The following is a 13908-nucleotide window of genomic DNA, read 5'->3' on the forward strand; positions in this document are numbered from 1 at the left end:
AGAACAGCTTGATTCACTGAAAGCAGCCTTTACTACCAGCCTTGACCAAGGTAAGCCAGAAATAAGCAAAAGGAAACTTCAGAGCCCACACCGCCCCATTTCACCATGATCTGGGACAACAACACACTGGAAGATCCTTTTCCCACTCTCCCTGCTGTCAGCAACATCAAGAGTCTAATCCACTGTGTGCTTAAGGACCTAGGAAGCAGGCAGGGGCCCATGTGTGCTCTGCTGGCACAGCTGAAGGAATCTGTAGAGGCCAAAGAGCTTAAGCAAGATCCAGCAGGAAATTAGGGGTTTAGGGCTAAAAGCCCACATCTGGCCAAGAAGGCATCTTTCACAGAAGGTAAATGGAATAGAGTAATGGCAGAAATAGTCTCTCTGTTCACTGAGTCCCATCAAACTTGAGCCACATGATCTTTCAGGTCAGTTCTCATTATAGTCACCCTCCTGATAGAGAAAGTAAAACAGAGAGGAGAACTGACTTCCCCCAAGACACGTAAATAGTACATAGCCTATGCAGAATGGAAGAAGGGATTAATTAATCAAGTAGTAAAGGAAATTTAAAAGAACTCAATAAAATCAATGACCCCTGATACACTGGGTTTCTTGGGTTAATTTTTTATAATCTATTTGAAAATCCAGAATGAAACCAAGATTAACATTATCGGTGTATCAATTAAAAACTGTCATATCAACAATTGTATTGGAGCACTCATGGACCTTCATAATAATAAATTTAATCTCCACTCCCCTCCCCCAAACTCTATAAATCTTTAAAAACTGATGATTAAATCTTTATCTTACTGCAAAATATCATGGAAAACAAACAAACAAATATCCGGAAGCAAAACAAAATCGCAGTCCTGAGTTCAATTCTCAACTGCAGCATGTTCTAACTGTGTGACTCTGAATAAATTATCTAACCTCTCTGAGCACTGTTTCCTATGAAACTTTTCTAGGATGATTTTGAGAGATAAATGAGATGATGCGTGTAAACTGCAGGCACGCAGCAAATGGCAGCTCTCTGCCTCTGTCATCCCCACCACTAAGAAGCCACAAGCTTTCAGATAAACTCTTTGCACCTACTGGTCATCAGAGAAAGGGAGTATTGCTACTTTCTCTTTGAGTAAGAGATAATGAAATACATGAGAAACAGAAGTAGATTAAAAACAAAAACAAAAAACACCAAGATCTATGAGCTCCTGTTGCGTGCTCTTGTTCTTGAACAGTCAAGATGGGTCCAGACTGGAAGGAATCTGAGAGGTCTCTAGTGCAGCCTCCTCCCCAGCAGTATTTCCACTACTTGTCTACTGAGGCTTTGCTGAGAAACACAAACAATTGCTATGAAAGATGTGATGGAAGCAACTGAAAAGAGTTTAATGTGGACTGCATCACAGAAAATAGTACTGTATCAATGTTACAGTTTCTAGGCTTTACTAAGTATACTACAGTTATGGAAGAGAATGTTTTTTCTTAGAAAAAACACATTGGAGTGTTTTGAAGTAAAGAGACATGATGTCTACAAATTACTCCTAACTGGTTCAGAAAAAATTAAATTTGTAAATGCAAAAAAAAGTGTAAATGCATAAAGACAGAAGGATAAAAAGGATAAATTCTGTAACTTTATAATAAAAATTTGAAAATTATTTCAAAATAAACTTTGAAGGCAACAAATAGAGAAACAGGGTTGTAAATGTAATATTAATTGAGCATTTACTACATGTTAGGCATTATTCTAATTGCTTTACCTAAACTATTTTATTAAGTCCACAGAACAACCCTTTGAAGGAAATACCAATATTATCACCTTCATTTTACAAATGAGAAAATCAAGTCATGAAGAGGTTAAGCAACTTGTCTAAAGCCACAGTCCGTGAGTGGTAACTCCAGGATTGAAACCCAGGGCCTGATATTGTACTTTGTAGTTTAAACAAATTGTAGGACCAACTTGGGAACCTAATCACAGTGTATAATGTTGTTTATAACATTGTGCCCACAGGAAACATGGTTTCCCAGTAGCGATATGAGACTCAGGGTGCAAGGGATACCTTGGCATAAAATGGGGACCTGTCCTGGTAGGACTAATCAGGCAACTGAAGCTAGACACCACACCCAAACTCAGAAATACATTCACATGCTCACACACACCCACACACCACATGTAGGCACACACGCACACACACTTGTTTGGGCTGGGCAGGAAGCATTTCACATTTCTTCTGGGCTTGATATGAATCAGCCCTTCATATAGTATGTGGATATTCAGAAGCCAAAGGTTTGTCTCTTAAAGGTTGCTGTATTGAGAAATCTTGCCCCCAATAAAAGTCCATCATACTATTCATCACAGAATAAACACTTTGCACTAGAGTAGGTTTACACTCTGGTTAATTTGGCTCTTAATAATAACTAAATATAAATTGTAATGACAGACAATTTGGGGGGCATATATCATCTCTTTCTGTGTCCTATCATGCAGGCTCCCTGGATTGTATAGGTCTTTGTAACTAGCAGGGTACTAGGCCATATGAAACAAAAGTTTTTTTCATCCTCTGGTCAGACTTGAGTTTTCTAAAATAATCATATTCATCCATTCACTTAGCAAATATTTACAGGTCCATGAACCATATGCTATATATGTCACTTACTATATGCTATATATACCACATACCATATGCTATATATGTTATGCACCTTATACTATATATGCCATGTACTATATGCTACATATGCCATGCACCTTATGCTATATGCGCCATGCACTATAGGAGGCACAATGGCTACAGCAGAAACCTACAGGCACTGTTCAATTGAAGGCTATGCTGACAGCATGCTGGTAAGTAGCAGAGAAAGGATAGATAGCTTTCAGTTCAATTAAATAAATACTGTCAAATGTCCATATGGACAGCCCAGGCTATGTTAAGAGTGCCAGGGCTTCCCAAGATGTAAACATAGCCCCTGTCTTCAAAGAGCTTAATATCTAGTGGGAATTATACTTTTACAAGCAGAACAGACACTTTAAGAGGGCTATAAAGTGCTACAAGGTTCCAAGTAGGAGAAATTATTTCTGGCTATGGGGAGGGAGTCAGGAAGGGTGACCAATGTGATATAACTGGCAGATGGTCATAACACTCACATAGAAAATGCCAAAGGAAGAACTGGTCTGGGTGTGGAGGGAAAAATAATTGGTTCAACTTTAGATACTCAGAGTTTGGGAGCTTATAAGAGGTATTACAAACAGTTGGATACATTTGTCTGGGCTGGAGATAAGAATGTGGGCATGGTTTTAAAGCCATGGGGTATCTGGAATTACTCAGGCAAGGGCAAGGAGTGAGAAGTATAGCCGAGGATGGTACCTGAGGGTCCGAGGAGCTGCCAAAGAGGAGGAATAGCTGGAGGTGTCCGAAGACACCAGACAGCTACAAATCCTTTGACCTCAAGGGAACAGAGAATCTCAGAAAGGGGATGATCAACCTTATCAATTGTGGAGAAAAGAATAATAAAATAAAATGGAAAAAAAGCTCACTGGATTTGGCAATGAACAAGTAACCCAGGAAAAGCAGCTAGGGGAGTACAGTGGTTAGAAAAAAGGGGTTAGAGAGGGAGCAGTCAGACAGCTGTTTAGCTATCTTCCCAATGCAGTAGGAGGTAAGCTGGCACTGAGAGAGAAAGGAACAGGGGATGGGGGATAAGGGATGGAGGACTGGTGGAGGCAAACAGAGCAGATCTGGACAAGTGTGAAAGAAAGACGGAGAGAGTTCCAACTGGGGAACTGTAAGGATTCTCAGGGGGTGCTGAGGGCCCTGCCTGAGAAGAGGTCATGCCCAACCATGATGCAGTGCCTGTTGGCAAATGAGGGCTTCTTGGAAGGAGCTGGAGAGCAGACTGCAGCCCTGGTACAGCAGAGGGTGGTGTGCTCAGAGGCATAGGGCTGTAAGAAGACACTTCGGAAAGTCAAAAGTAGATAGGTGAGGTCAAGGGATAGGAAGAACCTAAGAATGTATAGGAAGAAAAGGAAAGATCAACCAGATGAGGTGATGAGCAGGTGTGAGGAAGTAAGCTCATGAGACTCCCAGTTGCTGTGGGGCTTTGGGACAGGGTCAGACCCTGCACTTCTGAAGTTTCACCTCTTTGAAGTTAAACAAGCCATTGAGGCTGACAGAATCTTGGATAAGACCTGGGAGTTGATTACCTAAGTACAGCTAGGAGGTTTCTTAAAAGGTTCCAGGTAAAAATCAAATGTATGTTAATTCATCAGTTCGTAATGACACAAAGAAAATCTCATTGGTTATTTCTGAAGGGCAATAGAGAATTTTCTCATTATTAAGAAAACTGATCCTATATGATACCTATTTCATAATACTCACATAGTTGATGGAGAGTTTCTTTTTATAGAAGTATTCCCACTAACTAATGGAGAAAAAATGATAGAATTTGCTTATGACTGTTTTTGCAACCCCTAATGACTGATGATTATCATACAACAGAGAGACAACCAGACAGGATATGCCTCCTGATGGAAGACAACAGCATCTATAAAATTGCTTTACAAACACAACTTTCAAACGTCAATCTCCCCAAAACCTCTAGACCTAACTAACAACTGACAGGATTTATAAGGGACAGAGGAGCACACTGAGTAACTTCCTGGGAAAGCAGTCAACAAAATCCAGAGTATGGAAACTCTACAGAACAAACAATCCAGACCTTTTCACCAAAAATTACAAGAAGTGTGGGGGGCATAGAGAGCGGGATATAGAGTGAAAAATTCTTAAGTTCATATAAATCCATCTTGGAGCAATGCTTGGAGCTTCTCTGGGTCCTGGTTCAAACAAACTGTAAATGGAACAAAACAAAACACACATTTGTAAGACAATTGGGAAAATGTGAATTCTAAAAGGATATTTGATGCTATTAGAGAATTATTGTTAATATTTACTGAAATTATAGGAAAAATGTCTAGTCTTTGTGAAGCCTATTTGTGGATAGGCTTTCTATATGGTTATGAGCCTGGTCCCAAATACAAAATACTTAGTGTTGACTAAACTTATCGTGGTATTCATTTCACAATGTATGTAAATCATTAGGCTATATACTATAAACCTACACAGTGCCATATGTCAATTATATCTCAATAAAGTAAACAAATGAATAAACAAACATACTTGGGAGGTGGGGAGTTGACAGCCAAAAGTGAAGTACAGGGTAGTTTAGCTTAGTGACTAAACGTGACTGATGTCTTGAACCTAGGTAACAAATAGGGTGCCAGATCCTTTAGCCAAAAAAAAAAAAGGAAAAAAATTTGAGGAAAGTGATAAGAGCTGGTTTGAGAAGAAAGACACTGAGTTCAGATTTTAATATGTTAAATTTTATCTTATTTGGTTATGACTTTAAATGGACTTGGGGGGAGAAAGTTTCCTTCTGAAAAAGCCTTGAAGTTAAATTCCTGGCTTAATTGGGTACATTTTATTAGCTTCAGTTCATTGGATTTTGAGATTCAGTTTTATGAGGCCACCTATTGAGAAAGAAGCAACTTCTCCAGCCAGTAGAATTGGGAGAATCAGAAATTCCACTGAAGTTGAATGTAAAAGTTGTTCTGATTGACTGCTGGCTTCGTATCAACTTTTTTACTCTGAAGGACTAGTAACATGAATTCCTTAACAGTGACTGCTTAAGGAAAGTCAGTTTTTGCCAACACTTTCAAAGTACTCAACTCTTTGCAAGGCTACATAATTATTGCTTCTGACAAGTCAAAGGAATTCTGCTCTCTCCCACAAAGATGTGACAAAGAGGTTTTGAAAATGCAGTGTAACAGTAAATACTCAGCTTGATAGGAATGGTGAGGCAGAGGGTTCACTGAGTAAAAGGCTGGTAGCAGCGATGCCAGCATCACCCAGAGCAATAGGCAGACTGTGCAGCTCTCCCTTACTCATGACATTGAACCCACAGGCAGTAGGTCTCTTTTTAGAGACAAGGGCAGAAGATATAGCATGACTTACTGGCTTTTCTCTATGGGTCCAACCTACCTTTCTAACCCTATCTCGGGCTACACCTAACCCAGGCTTTCTGTAGAGTCAGGCTATCTGTCCTCACTCTCTCCACATTTATGCTTTTCTCTGCCCTAGATCTGTCCTCTGCATGACACCCAGCACACCTCCTCCACAAAGCCACCATGACTACCAGTACACCTAGAATGATTCTCTGTAAGCTCCTGAACCACAAATTGCAGGAAATGCTCAGCTCTAAATACCCTGTGTTCATTTTTGTACACGTATCTTTCAGTTCCCCAACTTGACTATAAACACCTTGATAACAGGATCTATGTTTTCCTTCATTCTCCACAATGCTTGGTACAATAACTAAAGAAGTCACTTAATAATTTTATTTTTATAAATAATAAATAATTTCATTCGTATAATTTGTATTTTTAGTGCTCGGGAGTACAATATTTTGACGCAGAAAAGACACAAGAAAAACTGGCAATTTAGGAGTTTTGGTCAAGATAGCGTAGAGGGTAGAGGTTTTGTATGTCTCTTCTTGCAAATGCACCAAAATTGTGACAAAACCATGGATCAAACATCAAGCAGAGTTGCCTGAGATCTGGATGAACAGAAGTCCTACAACTACAGAAGACAATTAAGAAATCACCTTGGAATGGTAGGAGTGGGAGGAGATGTGAGTCTGCCCAGTCTCATGTGAGCTGAGAGAGACAGAGGCTACAGCAGCTGCAGATGTTCCCCTTAAAGGGGCCGTGACCGTGACCGGACTTTCGCAGTGACAGACTTGCTCACCCTGAGCTCCAGCTCTGGGGTGGATGCTGGAGAGTGGACGTGCCAGGGATATGTGGAGGGACACTGAGTTGTAGGACTTGGCGATGGCGAGAGGGGTAGCTTTCTCCTGGGAAGAAGTGCTAGCAGTATCCATTGATCCTTGGTTGAGCCCTCCTCACTCCCAACAGGGGGACACAAGCGCCACTATAACTAAGATGTCATCAAACTGAATAACAGCAGTCACTCTGCCCAGAGCACTCCCTGAAACTCCATCCCTCCCAGCTTTTGGCCCTACCCAAGCCACATCCAGTGGAGTCCTCAGCATGTCCTGTGCTTCTTGCTGAGCAGCTCCAAGTCCTACAATGGCAGGAGCCAGCATCGGTTTTTGTGTGGCCTCTTGAGGCAATCATAAGTACAGCACGGGTGGCAGCCATCTGTGGATTGCTTGCTGAATCTTACCAGGTGGCAGCAGAGGGTCAAAGGCTGGGGCTAAACTTGCCCTGCAGCTGGACCCCTCTCAGGACTATGCCACTGGGCCCCACAAAGCCATGCTACTAAGACTGGGAGACTTAGGAGCTTTACACAGTACCTAGAAACAGAGAAAGGCAACCAAAATGGGGAGACAAAGAAGCATGCCCCACATGAAAGAACAAAACAGAGCTCCAGAAAAATATTTAAACAAAGTGGAGTCAAATAACCTAACAGATGCAGAGTTCAAAACACTGGTTATAAGGATGCTCAATGAACTTAGGGGAAGAGTAGATGAACTCAGTGAGAACTTTAACAAAGAGATCAAAAACAAAAATGAAGATAAAAAATATGAAAGGGAACTGGTCAGAAATGAAGAATACAATATCTAAGATGACAAGCACATTAGAGGGAATCAACAAAGTGGATGAAGAGCAAGATTGAATCACCAATATAGAGGAAGGGGTAGCAGAGGACACTCAATCAGAACAGCAAAAGAAAAAAGAATCCCCCAAAAGAAGATAATTTAAGGAGACTATGGGACAACATCAAGTATAACATTCATATCATAGGGATATCAGAGGGAGAAGAGAGAGAGTAAAAAGTTGAAAACCTACTTGAAAAAATAATGATGGAAAACTTCCCTAACCTGATGAAGGAAATAGACATACCACCCCAGGAAACTCAGGGAGTCCCAGAAAAGATGAACCCAAAGAGGCACACACCAAGACACATCATAATTAAAATGTCAAAGGTTAAATACAAAGAGAGAATCTTAAATGCAGCAAGAGAAAAGCAGTTAGTTACCTACAAGGGAACACCCATACAACTGGCAGATGATTTCTCAAAAGAAACTTTGTAAGACAGAAGATCTTGGCACAAAAAAATTCAAAGTGATGAAAACCCAGAATCTACAACCAAGATTATTTTATCCAGCAAAGCTACCATTCAGAGTCAAAAGATAGATAAAAAGCTTCCCAAACAAGAAAAAGCTAAGACTCAGAGTTCATCACCACCAAGCCAGTATTATGGGAAATGTTAGAGAGACTTCTTTAAGAAGAAGAAAAAATATGTATCAAAAATTGTATAAAGAATGGCAATAATTACATATCTATCAACAAGTTCTTCAAATGAAAAAGAATTAAGTGCTCCAATCAAGATATAGTGGCTGAATGGATGAGAAAATTATATATACTGCCTACAAGAGTCTCACTTCAGATTAAAAGACACATACAGACTGAAGACAAAGGGATGGGAAAAGATATTGAATGATGGTCCTAGAGAGTGTTGAGCGGAATGAAGTTAAGAAAGACAAATGCCATATGATTTCACATGCATGTGGAATCTAAAGAACAAAATTAACAACAACAACAACAGAAACAGAAACAAACTCATACAGAGAACATTTTGAGGGTCACCAGATTGGAGGGGGTTGGGGGACGTCAGTGAAAAAGAAGAAAGGGATAGAGAAGTACAAATAGGTAGTTACAAAATAGTTATGGAGATATACAGTATAGCATAAGGAATATAGTCAATAATATTATAATAAATATGTATGAGGCAGAGACATACTAGATTTACTGGGGTGATCACTTTGTGCATTATATAGATCTCTAATCAGTATGCTGTACACCTGAAACTAATATGATATTGTACCCCAACTATAAGTGAAAAATAAAAAAAAAAAATTTTAAAAGCTGGCAATTTAGGCTGTAAAAAGATGAAAAACTTTCCCTGTGAGACAATCGATACCAGTTCAGTCCTCTACATCTGTATATAACCCTTTGGGGCTCACAGCAAAATAAACTAGTCTCAGCCAATGGACAGCCTGATCATAGTTAAAAAGTAGAGAAGCAGGTGAAACTCAGTTTTTTCCAAGGGAAAAGCTACTTACAGCTACTGTAAGGGCTTCTTCCATTATCATTAGCATTGCTGACTTCATAAATGGCAGTAACATTTTCTTTCTAACCTTAATTCATGCTAAATTTCAGCAAATATCAAATGAGAGACGGAGATGACCAAGACATCTGAGCCATGGTATATGCTCACTACATAGGCAGAAAACCAAAAACAACTTGTCTAGAAGTCTTGAAAAGTCCAGCTTGCTCTGCCCTAAGTGCAATCAAATAGCAGAACACTGAATGTCTCCAGGTGGGAGCAAAGCAGATCAAGGAAACAAAACTTGTTCTGAAATAGGAACACGGAAGAAGCACTATTTGTTTTCTAGAATACAACATTTTGTAGACAAGAATTCCTGTAATAATTCAAGTTCTCAAGGTAGAGAGGAAGCGGAGGCTTATCACTAAGAGTTAGCACTGCATGAAGGGCACACTGTCTGTCTGGTACAGGAAGCATGTTGGTAGGCCCATTCCAACCCACTTACAAATGGAAAGCTGCTCAGCCTCATTACACAGCTGTTTATAGGAAGCAAATACCCTTTGTTTATTCTGTATTCTTTCACAACAGGGTATGGGGAAGAGAAAATATTCATTCAATATTAGATCAACCCCTAGCACCAGCAAAGAGCAGGGAAGCTATACCCTTTCCTAGAGGCACCTGACCATAAAGAATGGACCAACTACAACAAACTCAGAGCAAGTTTCTCAATGTAACAGGAGGGCCTGGCTCCCTCTGATGATTTCAGAGAATCTGGGGAAAGCAGTATAGAGGGGACTGCTGGCCAAATCAGAGCAAGTTACCTTTAGCTGGCAGCCCTGTCCAGGGGACAGAATGTATGGGAAAGATCCAGAACCTCTGGGGATGAACTCACTTTCGGACACACGGAAACTTCTGTTACATAAGTAAAGTGGCTCCTGCATGAAAGACAGATGATACAAAGTCATGGCGGTCCACCTCTCCAAGAAATGGCCTACAATGAGTGAAGATGATGATAGTAATAATATATTTGTAGACAACTCTTTTTATGCATATTATTTCATTTAAATCCTTAGAGAAACCTTATATAGCACCAATGATTCCCATTTCAAAGATTGAGAAACTAAGGCTTAAAAGGATTCAGTCACTTCCTTAAGCTGTAACTTGAACCCAAGTCAACTGGAAGCCATAGCCATGGTATTGCCCTTTGTCATTCATTCTTCTTAAAAAAAGAGCACATTGTAAATAATCTCCCATTTTCACTATAAAGACAACAAGTTTTATTTATATCTGAACTGGAGGGACCAATAGTTTGCCAATAGGATCTTCAGATTCCTCTGTTAGGGCAAATTTTTGTAGCTGCCTGGGCAATGTTGAGCCATTTATAGATGTAACTGCTTCACCTGGCTTTTAAGCAAAATTAAAGTATTCACATTTTTAAAATCAATGGAAAATATAAAAATAAACAGAATTTAAAAACCAAGAAAGAATACTAATGAGAAAGTGGGGAAAGGAAAGGGAGGAAAGAAAAGGGATTTAATACAATGGGAGGACTGCAGTGAAAGGATCCTGAAGTGAAGGATAAGCACCTTCAAGATTCAGAGAAACAGTCTGTGAAGTGTCCTAGGGCAGAGGGCCAAAGGTTTTGTCCATCTGCTTTTCACACAGAACTCTCAAATCCAGTCAAAGTACCACACACAGTCCTAGTAGTCTCTCCATAGCTTATCACGTATGTGCTTGCTGTTACTCAAGTCTAGAGAAAACAAAACAAGAAATTGTCTTTAATTGCTCTTCTCCTTCTAAGATTCCCTGGCTTGAGTCTAGCTGACCTACATCAAGTACTTAGTATCCACAAGATTCTTTTCTAATTGCTTTGTGTGGACCATCCTACTTAATCTTCACGATAACCATTCTCATGACCCACTGTGCAGATCAGGCCACAGAGGCACCCAACTGTTGGGTATGTGCCAGGGCCAGGATCTGAATGCAGCAGTCCAGCTTGAAACAGGCAGGACAATCACTTCAGGGACCCCTTCCCTGCACCCAGGCAAGCTGTATTATGCAAATTACAGTGTTGGCAACTGCAAAGGCTACTGCATAAAACATCACTAAGGGAAACACATGGACCTACTACCACGAAAGTACACATCTAACCTTAAATTGTCTTTTGAAAGTATAGAGATGGAACCCTAAGAACTCAGCATCAGAAAATCCAAACGGACACAAACAGAAAATTTTGAGAAAAACAATTGCACTATTAGACTCTTGAATTTAGCAAGTGTAAATAGCAGGCTTAAAATTTGCTAGGCACAGTTGTTTTCTGAGTTTTCCCCCAATATAAAAATACAGTAGGAACAGAGAATATTGTTTCTTTTTAAATATCTCTTCCAATTTCACAATACAGTATCAGTATTTATGTAATCTAATTTTCACAACAAACATTTTAAAGCTTTAAATAACAACAAATATAACTCCTCAAAATATTGTTGCTAAAACTGGGAAGATAAGCTGAATGTTTGAAGAAATGACCTCAGTAAGAAGACCCCATGAAGAGTGTCAGTGCTACAAACATTCCTCCAGAACTGCGAAAACATTCATCCTCAGCCCAATTCACTTGGCCCAAGGAAATACAGGAAACAATAAGCCACTTTTCCTTTCAGAAGTTCAACAGTGTTTCAAAGCTGCTTTCTCTCTCCTTCTTCATATAAACATGAGATAAACAAAAATCAATGAACTTCAAACTCTTATTTCACCTTTTCAAATTAAGAAATGCTCAAAGCCTCAGACTTAGGATTCACACATGTAAACACCTCACTTAAGTTGTTTTCCATCCAGTATCAAATAGAAAAACATACTATCAGAACCTTTTTAAAAAGTCCAATATAAATTTTTGTTTTCTTATTTTAATTACATTATTAATTATGGACTCTCCACATATCTTTATTTACTTATTTAAAATTACTTAAAAATATTAAAAATTCTACAAAACTGGTAGAAAGAATACTAAATTGATATTATTTTCTTGAATCTAGTCAGTGCTTCTAAGATAAGTAGCAAAAGCCTATTTCAAAACATAATGCCACTGGTCATCTCTGAAAATAGAATAAATTTTCCAGTTTTAGCTACACCAGCTTTCTATCCTAAAAGAAGAAAACATTTCCTCTGTGAAAATGCAAATCTCTTCTTACCCAGGAAAACAACATCCTTCCCATTTCCACAGGACCCTACTTCCTAACCATTTCAAAAACACAAATGTAATGATGCCAAGGTAAGTAGGAGGGACTTACAGTTGAAGATGCCCGGAGGTGGATGTTCAGTCACCAGGAGACAGTTTTCTTCATCACTGTTGTCCCCACAGTCATTCTGTTGGTTACAGACCAGTGAACCAAGATACAAGCATTTACCGCTGGTGCAGGTGAATTTGCACTCTGAAAAAGTACAATATAAAGCATGAAGCAGTCAATGCAAACTTGGTGCTCTTAGGTTATTTTTTTTTCTTCCCCATTTGTGCTCCATGACAGTTTGGGAACTCAGTCTATCTGGAGATACGAGGAAACTGAACTCAGAGAAAGATAATCTTGGTAAGGATCTTCCTTCTATGAAATGCACAGGATAGTGCCTCAGGGGCACTCCAGGGCCTGCTATACATTACTTACCCCACATTTCTAACCTCTGAAATGAGTAACACAGGTGCTTTCTTTCCATGACCTGTTCAGCAGAAGTCACAGCTATGAAGCTTGAAAAAACCCATGGCGGTTTTCCATGCCTCCAAGAATGAGGAGCCTGTGCAGCAGTGACTGGAGCTACAATAGAATTTGGGAGCTCAGGCTTGATAAAAGGAGGTGTATACATTTTATTTACAACTTGTCACTAGACGTTGTGAGGCTTTGAGCAAAATATTTAACCTATCTGGTGTTCATTAATCTCGTGCCTAAGAAAAACCAGGTTTAATACTAGGCAGGGGCAGCACTGACTTTATAATGTAAACATGGGAAAATAATGTGTGCTCTCTGCTACCTGAGAAGCATCTATTCCAAGGACCATGTGAGTGACTTAAAACAGGGATCCTCAACCCCTGGGCTGTGGACCGGTATCAGTTGGTGGCCTGTTAGGAACCTGGCCACACAGGAGGAGAGTGGCAGGCGAGCGAGCGAAGCTTTATCTGTATTTTCAGCCACTCCCCAGTGCTGGCATCACCACCTCAGCTCCACCTCAGATCAACAAGCATTAGATTCTCATGGAAGCACCAGTCCCTGGTGCCAAAAAGGTTGGGGATCACTGATAAAGAATAGGATGAAGCCCAACCCAAATCCCTGTAGGCTACATTGAACATGGGACCCCTGAAGTCTGTACAAATCAATATTTGAAAATGGAATTTACTTTTATAAGACTTTTAAATAAATTTGCAAACAATGTATTACTATCAATTTAAGCAATTAAGGATAAAGGAAATTACATAATTATATACACGTGAGCTCATAAACATCTATGCATATCTTACATTGAATATTAGCTTGCATTCTGTGAGTTTTTTCCTAGGAGCACCCACAGATTTGCATAATACATCCTACTCAGTAGGCAGCTGGTAGGAAAAAAAACTCAAGAAAAGCATACCAAGACCCCCATTGATGCTAACTATTATTACAGCCTCTTCATTTCTCCTCAACTTCGTCTGTCTAGAATATGGTGGCAGATTTGGATCAAGTCCAAGGTCTTTTCAAGTCTAAAATTCTGTTATTCAAATAAAAGATTGGGCATCAGAACACCAAGGCCTCCTCCAGCTATACTGAGGACA

General features: G+C 39.7%; 1 protein-coding gene across 1 annotated transcript in view; it reads right to left on the reverse strand.

The window, feature by feature from the left end:
• LDLRAD4 (low density lipoprotein receptor class A domain containing 4) overlaps nt 1-12545 on the reverse strand; it is a gene marked incomplete at its 5' end in the record, with an annotated part of 212035 nt that extends 199490 nt beyond the window's left edge. The window contains 1 exon segment of the mRNA XM_015587233.1: nt 12401-12545. Coding sequence (XP_015442719.1) covers nt 12401-12545 — 145 coding nt within the window.
• Between the last annotated feature and the right edge of the window lie 1363 nt (nt 12546-13908).

The sequence above is a fragment of the Pteropus alecto genome, unplaced genomic scaffold (genome assembly GCF_000325575.1).
Source record: "Pteropus alecto unplaced genomic scaffold, ASM32557v1 scaffold233, whole genome shotgun sequence".
NCBI classification, from domain to species: Eukaryota; Metazoa; Chordata; class Mammalia; order Chiroptera; family Pteropodidae; genus Pteropus; species Pteropus alecto.